Source organism: Balaenoptera musculus, chromosome 1 (genome assembly GCF_009873245.2).
Source record: "Balaenoptera musculus isolate JJ_BM4_2016_0621 chromosome 1, mBalMus1.pri.v3, whole genome shotgun sequence".
Lineage (NCBI taxonomy): Eukaryota > Metazoa > Chordata > Mammalia > Artiodactyla > Balaenopteridae > Balaenoptera > Balaenoptera musculus.
The window spans coordinates 137,247,721-137,256,598 of NC_045785.1; the positions used below are offsets into that span (position 1 = coordinate 137,247,721).

Consider the following 8,878-nt stretch of genomic DNA (forward strand, 5'->3'; position numbering starts at 1 on the left):
TTGATTTGCCTGATGATTAGTGATATTGAGCATCTTTTCATGTGCCTGTTGGCCATCTGTATATCTTCTTTGGAAAAACAGATATGACCCTATTCGGACCCAGAGTTGGGTGTACCATGGAGAAAACACAGGTTACAATAGAATTATAAATGTCAGTGCTGGGAAGGATCTTAGAGATTTTCTAGTCAGATTTCCTCACGATGTCACAAATGGCAAGATTTCATCTTTTTATGGCTGAGTAGTATTCGATTGTATATATACATAGAGGACCTTGAGGGTAGTATGCTAAGTGAAATAAGTCAGATGAAGAAAGACAAATAAACTGTATGATTTCACTTATATGTGGAATATAAAAAACAAACAGAAAAACAAGATAAATGAAGAAACCAAACAAAAATAAACACATAGTTACAGAGAACAGAGTACTGGTTACCATAGGGGAAAGGGTGGAGGGGAGGGCAAAATGGGTAAAGGGGATCAACTGTATGGTAATGGATGGAAACTAAATTTTTGGTGGTAAGCATACTATAGGTTATGTAGAAGTAGAAATATAATGTTTTATACATGAAACTTACATAATGTTATAAATCAATGTTACATCAATTAAATAAATAAATAAACCAGAGGGGGTGCAACGTGAGGAATCTTTGTAGTGACAGAAATGTTCTGTGCCATGATTGTATCTATGTCAATATCCTGGTTGTGATATTTTACTATAGTTTTACAAGGCATTACCATCAGGGAAGCTGGGTGAAGGGTACATGAGACCCCTCTGTATCATTTCTTTTCTTTTTTTTTTTATAACAATCATTTTGCTGTACACCTGAAACTAACACAATTTTATTTAATTTAATTAATTAATTTATTTATTTATGGCTGTGTTGGGTCTTCGTTTCTGTGCCAGGGCTTTCTCTAGTTGCGGCAAGTGGGACGACACACTTCCAACCTTTTCCTGGAAGGCAACTGTGGTCCACTAGAGATAGAGCCCCTCAGGGGTGCCTTCTTGTTTTGTATAAAGAACATTTTCTTTCGACTTTCTGAAGTCTTCATTTGTTACTTTCATCCTACGTTCTCTCAAGGCCATCAGACCAGCTTCCGTACAGATTGCCTTGATGTCGGCACCAGAGAGGTCATCTTTAGCCACGATCAAGTCATCCAGGGTTACGTCGTCGGCTAGTGTCATCCTGCTCGTGTGGATCTGAAAGATGCGCTTCTTCGTCTTTTCATCGGGCAAGGGGAACTCGATCTTCCTGTCGATGCAGCCTGGTCTGATAAGTGCTGGGTCCAAAGTCTCCATCCGGTTTGTGGCCATGATGACTTTCACGTCTCCCCTTGAAGAGTGGGGTCCACTCTTCATCGCGGTGCGCGGGCCTCTCACTATTGTGGCCTCTCTTGTTGTGGAGCACAGGCTCCAGACGCGCAGGCTCAGTAGTTGTGGCTCACGGGCCCAGCTGCCCCGCGGCACGTGGGATCTTCCCAGACCAGGGCTCGAACCCGTGTCCCCTGCATTGGCAGGCAGATTCTCAACCACTGCGCCACCAGGGAAGCCCTCTGTATCATTTCTTACAACTGCATGTGAATCTACAATTATGCCCAAATAAAAAGTTCAATTTACACAAAAAGAAAAAGTCCTCATGACACAGGTGATGAAAATGAGGCCCAGAGAGGTTAAGATACTTGCCCTTGTTTCACAGCCAGTTAACAGCATAGCCAGGGTTGGACCTAGTTCTCCCAAGTCCCAGCCCATGACACTTGATGGACTCCTGACAATCCAGAAATATGTGTAGGGCATTGAGGGCTTCTGCTGTGTCTATGGGAAGGAAGTGTGTTCTTGGTGCCCATTACTTTGAGGAAAGTCCAGGGTGCCTTAAGTCAGATTGAAGTTGTGGTGAGGGATTCTGTGTAGGAGTACCCTGAAAGGTAGAGCCTTGCTAGCACTTACTACAAACAGGCACTGCCTCAACTGTGGCTCTGTAAGGTCAGAAAGGAAAAGGTGTAGCCTCATACAAACAGAACATTCGCTGGATCTCAGGGTGTTCAGTCTGTTTGCCTAACTATACCTGCATCCTCACAGACAGAAGCTTTTCCTATTCAACACTAGATTAACCCACAGGGTCTAGATTCACCCACTAGGACAATAAGACACAATTTTTTGCATGAGTGAGGGTTATTTTTCTTTTTTTTTTTTTTGGCTGCACCTCATGGCATGTAGGATCCTAGTTCCCCAACCAAGGATCGAGCCTGCACCCCCTGCATTGGAAGTGCGGAGTCTCAACTGCTGGGAAGTCCCAGTGAGGGTTTTTTTTTAAATTTTATTTATTTATTTATTTATTTATTTATTTATTTATTTATTTATTTAAACATCTTTTTTGGAGTATAATTGCTTTGCAATCGTGTGTTAGTTTCTGCTTTATAACAAAGTGAATCAGCTATACATATACATATGTTAAAAAAAAATAATCAAAATTCTCTCTTCTGCTCTTTCAGGTCATTTACTCTTGATTTGTCCTGAGCAAATCTGAAGCAATGTTATTGTTGTTTTATATTTATTCGTGAAATCTGGTCACCTCTCAGTCTGCCTGAGGTGAAACAGCCCAACTCCTTTATCTGCTAGCCCTTAGGAATCTGGGACCAAGTTAGTCTCTTGTTATGGAATGTTCCAGAAGCTGTGGAGAAGACCCAACTTTCCATACCTCTTAGCATTCATTTTCAGTGATTCACCTTTGTTACAGTATTAATAGCCCCTGCTAAATTTAGTGCACCCTGGAGCACTCAGGATGAATATTCTGACTTAGCAAAGGTGCATGTTACTCTGTTGGGTAATTTAAAACTTAATTTTAAAAATGCACACACACCTTTAACTTAAAAATGCACATACAATATATTAAAATATACACACACAAGAAAAGTATAGCTCTTTCCTATGGATGGGGAAATTTAGATGTAGAATAAACCAATGGCTATCTGAGCCCATTTTAGGGTCATGCAGACACCCCATCTCTCTGCACCTCGCAGCATTCTTGTGAATGGGACCAAATAGTCCCAGATACAGTTTACTTCTTTCTTTCCCTCTTGCTCCCTGACCTCATTGATGTACCATTTATCCCCTCACCTCCCTTCTTGGTTTGCCTTCACAAGTGCCTGTACCATAATAGAACGAGAGCTTGGTTTTGACTTATTTCTAGTGACTCCCTCTGTCATGGCCTCACACAAAGGCTGCATCTGCAAAGCCTGAGCAGTCTGCTGCAAGAGGCCGTATTGACCGTGGAGGAGACAGACTCTTTGAGCCATCGTTTCATTATGCAGTGAGCCAGGGGGGCTTCAGGGGAGAATGAACCTTCACCAGGTTTCTGGTCAAGCTCCATCCCCCACCCAGTGCAGCCCATGGTGCCCTGAGATCCACTCATACACAAAGCGTTCTCTTGGGTCTGTCTATTTACATTCTTAGACTCCTGCCTAATCTCCCTAGAAAAAGAGTCAGTCTGAAGAATGTCTGCTTCTAGCCCCCAAAACTCTCATGAGAAAGTTTGCTCTAAAAGACGGCCAGACACTAATAGCTAGAACACACAGGGTGAGATGAAACCAACAACACGAAACTCAGTAGAGTTTGGGAAAGTCTTCAGAGATTAAAAAAAAAAAATCTCTGATGAAAGCATCATCGAAGGATTAAGGGTCAAGTGTTGTGATGAAGGCAGATGGGGTGTTATCTACCCCATGGTCCCACAGCAAGTTGTAAGAGTTCTCACAACCACCCCATGTCTTTCCAAAGAGAGGGATTGTCAGCCGCAGGGCGTAGTTATGTCACTGATCAAGTTCCACAAGGCTGGGATGACCCAATGGTCATGCCCCCATGGCCATTCACTGCTCTGAGCTAATCCAAGGAGACAGCTCATGGCTTGGGAGAGGTACAGACTTATGGATCTTTTACCTTTGACCTCCAGCCCCGATCCTGAAGAACTGAGATCTTGTCCTCTCTGCAGTTTTTTTTTTTTTTTTAATTTATTTATATTTATTTTTGGCTGTGTTGGGTCTTCGTTTCTGTGCGAGGGCTTTCTCTAGTTGCGGCAAGCCGGGGCCACTCTTCATCGCGGTGCGCGGGCCTCTCACTATCGCGGCCTCTCTTGTTGCGGAGCACAAGCTCCAGACGCGCAGGCTCAGTAGTTGTGGCTCACGGGCCTAGTTGCTCCGCAGCATGTGGGATCTTCCCAGACCAGGGCTCAAACCCGTGTCCCCTGCATTGGCAGGCAGATTCTTAACCACTGCGCCACAAGGGAAGCCCCTCTATGCAGTTCTTTTGGTCAAAGATACATTGACCAGTAGCAGGCAGACAGAATGTCTCTCTGGAGGAAAAAGTCTCCAACTATTAGAGAAAGAAATTTTCAACTGCCAGACTAAGGGATCCAAAAGATGTGGAAGAAGCCCTGGGACAAGGATGATACTTTTCTTCTCCTGTTTGGGGGGAAAAAAAGTGAACCTCTGGAAGGTTAACAAATCCCTCACATTTATTTAGTTTTCATTCCAGTTTTTTAAACTTGTCCCCACTCCTATTCCTCCAATTTTTTTAATTAATCTTCCAATTTTTTTAATTAATTAATTTATTTTTTTGGCTGCACGTCATGCGGGATCTTAGTTCCCCAACCAGGGGTGGAACCCGTGCCCCCTGCAGTGGAAGCCCGGAGTCTTAACCACTGGACCGCCAGGGAAGTCCCTTCATTTTCCAATTAATATGGAATTGTTGCAGCCTGCTCTGAGCACCGGGGGTACTTATGTGTACTTTTATAATGCTTTACTATGTCCATCTTCTCCACCAAAGTGGAAGCTTCTGTGTTACTGTCTCAAAGAGTTTAGCCATTAGAAAGAGAGCAGTCAGTGGGTTGTAAGGACAAGTAATTCATGAAACTTTCCTGGGGATGAGTAGACAAGCCTTCCTCACTGTCCTGCCCCTTCCTTTCTACACTCTGCCCTTTGGCCAATGTTGACACCCATCCTATGGTCCAGAGAGAGGTACTCACTGAGATTGTGTAGGAGGAGGGACTTTGCTGAACAACAGATGTGCATGACAAAGCCTCAAGTGAACTATCTAGAAAGAAGCATGCAGGGGAAGAAAACCCAATGAAGACTACCAGGAAGTTGTTTGGCATTTCTCAGATTCGAAAGGGATGGGATAGAGTTTTAGAACTATAAGACTTTATAACCAGCCAGCTCTAGGTTTCACTCTACATGACTTAGCCTTTTTCCAGAGGCTGCCCTGTCTCCTTTAGTACATCTCCTACTCGAGTGGGGACCAGCAGTTCATGTCCTTACCTATTTATTCAAGGTTAACAAATTGGTCTGTATCACTGTCATTAACACCATCATCTCTGTAACTACCGCTGTCGTCACCATCACACACACATGTCTAGTGCCTCATAGTTTACAAAGTGTCTTCATATTCACTGTCATTCCATGCTAACAACAACCCTCTAAGGACATTCTGCAGTTGGGATCATGAGTACTGAAATCACTGGCTTTTCTTTAGGCCTTGAAGCGGGTATTTTCATAGTATAAGAGTATAGACAGGGTAATAAAACGTACTATTGTATAACGTGGGAGAGAAGGACCCTTTAGATAACCGTATCTTTGAGGCCATTTCGCTGGGGTCACCTATTTGGCACGTCTCCTGGTTTTTTGCTACAGAAATAACGATGCCAAGCAGAATAAAAATAAGGACATTGGTCATGACGATTATAATAAAAAGAGTAATTTCCCAAACTATCCTTTTGTAAAACAAGACTAAGACCCACTGGGTCAAGTTACATGTGGAATGATAATAATGTAATAATAAAATAAAAACTACCTTTCAAGTTATTAAAATAATCATTATTATCTCCATTTTACAGATGAAAAAGGATCTCAGGTAAGTAGCTTGCTAAGTTGGTATCAAAAACAGACAAAGAGGGGCTTCCCTGGTGGCGCAGTGGTTAAGAATCCGCCTGCCAATGCAGGGAACACGGGTTCGAGCCCTGGTCCAGGAAGATCCCACATACCACAGAGCAACTAAGCCCGTGTGCCACAACTACTGAGCCTGCGCTCTAGAGCCCACGAGCCACAACTACTAAGCCTGTGTGCCACAACTACTGAAGCCCGTGCGCCTAGAGCCCGTGCTCCACAACAAGAGAAGCCACCGCAGTGAGAAGCCCGCGCACCGCAATGAAGAGTAGCCCCCGCTCGCCGCAACTAGAGAAAGCCCACGTGCAGCAACGAAGACCCAACGCAGCCAAAAATAAATAAATTAATTAATTAATTAAAAAAAAAAAAAAAAAAAAACAGACAAAGATCCAAGTCACCTAGCTCCTGGACTAACGCTCCTCCCTCTACTGGGCTGCCAACATGTGTTCTGCACTGGCAGCCTGGGCTTTCTCAGAAGCCCCCTGGGAGGGAATAAATCAACAAAACAGTAGACTTCTTTTTCTGATTGGCACATCCAGTAGGAATTTGCTTTCCCATTTACAGAACCCAAATCAAAGACATTGTAAAACAATAACCTGACTGTTTATTGTCTAATTATTAGCAACCAAATTGGTATTAATACATGAAATGTGGATTTAATATAATGGTGTGTTTTAAAAGGTTCACAGGATCTTTGTGGAATATAGAGGCTCATGAGTTGTCATTTTAAAATGGGCTTCGGTTTACTGGTTTCTGTAGATCTCTTTTCAATGGTTCTTTTAGGCCTCCCTCTCTCCACCCCACCCCCCTGCCAAACAGTATATTCTTCTGTGGGAATAGAAATCACCTGGTGCTAGGTTAGGTCAAGGTCTTCTTTGGTGTTTACCCACCAGGCTGCCCCCTCCTCAAAACAATTGCATCTGAGCCTCAGGGAACAGAGCCCACGTGTCTTTTAAAGGCACCACCCCACCAAGTATTTCTCAAGTAAAGGTTAAAGATAACAGTTTTACTTTATTTTAAATGTTATCACTATGTTCTCATTGTTATTCTTGCATGTTGACAAGCCAGTTTAATTTTGTAAGAATGTATGGCAACAAGGGCGTTCTCCTCTGGGTCCCTCGGTCCTTTTTGACTAGGTTTTCCTGGATTTGGGGGTATTTTGTGGTAGCTACAGAACCAGAAGGGGACAAGGGGCAAGGCTTCTGTAGGCCAGTCTTTCTTTCCATGATAAAAAAATGGTATTTCTTGGTTAAATAAGTTTCTTGGAAAATCTCTGCACAGTTTTTCATTCTCCCCTATCTGCTTGTGGACAAATTGCAATCTGAAATATTTAAGTTATATCACCAATCAAGTGTCTAATTGAAAAAAATATCCTCATTCCCCTGCCCAAAGCTTGACCAGGCTGCTATAAATGCAAATTTAAGCGTACTTCCTACATATCCCTAAGTATGTTTACATTAGATCTGTATTAGTCTTAGCTAATCCTGGTACAGAAAATCACACAGCCCTGTTCAGGCTTCTGAGAAGTCTGTGCCAGGAGGGGCCCTTACCCAAAGCTGGGGATAGAGTTTCAGGAGCTATTTGTTTCTGACGTGTTCTCTATGTGTGCTATGTGCTCTCTGCCATGCGGGACCAGCAACACCTTAAAAGGAGACAGTGGGCCTCCTAAACCTCTGAGGGATCCTCTGAGTTTGGGGAGGGCCCCAAAGAGGAGGCAGGTCAGTCCTGGGACAAAGGGAGGCTCCCTCCAAAAGAATGGAGCTTATCTTTGGAAAATAACATTCCAACCTCTCGCTTACGAGGCTGGGTGAGACATCGGGGATCATTCCTGCTAGAATTATACTCCAGTACATTAGTCCATGTATATTCTGACCTCAGACCCCTTCTCTTGCCACAAAGTGAATGACCATGGGCACTGCTTAGAGCTCTGTTCATTGGGAGGGCTTTCTCTTGCCCCTGCCCTTTTCAAGGCCAAGCCTGAGTGAGACTGCCCTGCAGCTGTCATCAACATTCAACCATTCAACTTTCACAGAGATACCGAGCCAATCCATTCATATGCAAGCTTGCGCTTTTTGATCCTCCTTCAGTTGGTTGTTAAGAATCACCCCGCACACCCCCGGGTGTGAGCTGAGGGAGAGGCGTGGATGCAACAGCGATGGGTGTGCGGTGCGGGGGAGCTCTGTTATGTAGCCCGCGTGGGCTCAATCCCAGATGAACCACTTCCCTTTTATGATGCATTATTCGGGGGCCCACTTGGCCTTATGACTTCATGGATATAACAGGATTCAGCTCAAGATGAATAGTCCTAGACTCACGGTCACTTGGTCTCACATGGTCAAGCATTTCTTTCAGGGCCCAGTACCACACCTGGAGTTGTTTTTTAAAAAGGCATATAGTCATCTGCTGCAAATTGCACGGTCTTGATGCATGTGACTCTCCTTCTAGGGCTTTCCACACATTCCAAATGGCACCTTTCCTTACCACGGACGCCTCTAACACCACTGGGTCTGCTGAATCATATGGTCCCAGTGGCAGGAATGCCTGTATTGCTGCCTGGACCTGCCACCGGCCATTTGTCTGCTCTGAGCCTCTCTCAAGTCTGGCAGCCTTTCATGTCCTCCATTCCTAGGAGCGCAATATGCTGCCTCTGGAACCCCAAAAGGCCCCCCTGGGTGTGGTGCTTCCTTTTTTATAGTAGGAGGTATGTGATGCAATAATTTATATTTTATTTTGAAGGGGATTTCCCAGCACACTCCTAACTACTAGACCTCCAAAAATTGTACAGAAGTGACAGGCACCTGAATCTACATAGGGTTTATTTGCCACTCTCTAAAGTGCACGTGTGCTAGCCATCTGTTGCTCCTCCAGCCTGATTAACGTAATAGCATCAATATAATGGATCGAGACTATAGAACGTCCAGACAGTAGAGCTCTCTTTGGACTTTGTTAG

At 44.0% G+C, this 8,878-nt stretch overlaps 1 protein-coding gene across 1 annotated transcript; it reads right to left on the reverse strand.

Moving 5' to 3' along the window:
- Positions 1 to 933: 933 nt before the first annotated feature.
- LOC118906862 (26S proteasome regulatory subunit 4-like) lies at positions 934 to 1,331 on the reverse strand. The gene has a single exon (XM_036874702.1). The coding sequence runs from the start codon at positions 1,310 to 1,312 to the stop codon at positions 974 to 976; it is 339 nt and encodes a 112-aa protein (XP_036730597.1). The 5' UTR covers positions 1,313 to 1,331; the 3' UTR covers positions 934 to 973.
- Between the last annotated feature and the right edge of the window lie 7,547 nt (positions 1,332 to 8,878).

What these genes read in the sequence shown, in the direction of transcription:
- LOC118906862 (XM_036874702.1), bottom strand. Translation starts at nt 1,312, where the DNA reads ATGGCCACAAACCGGATGGAGACTTTGGACCCAGCACTTATCAGACCA.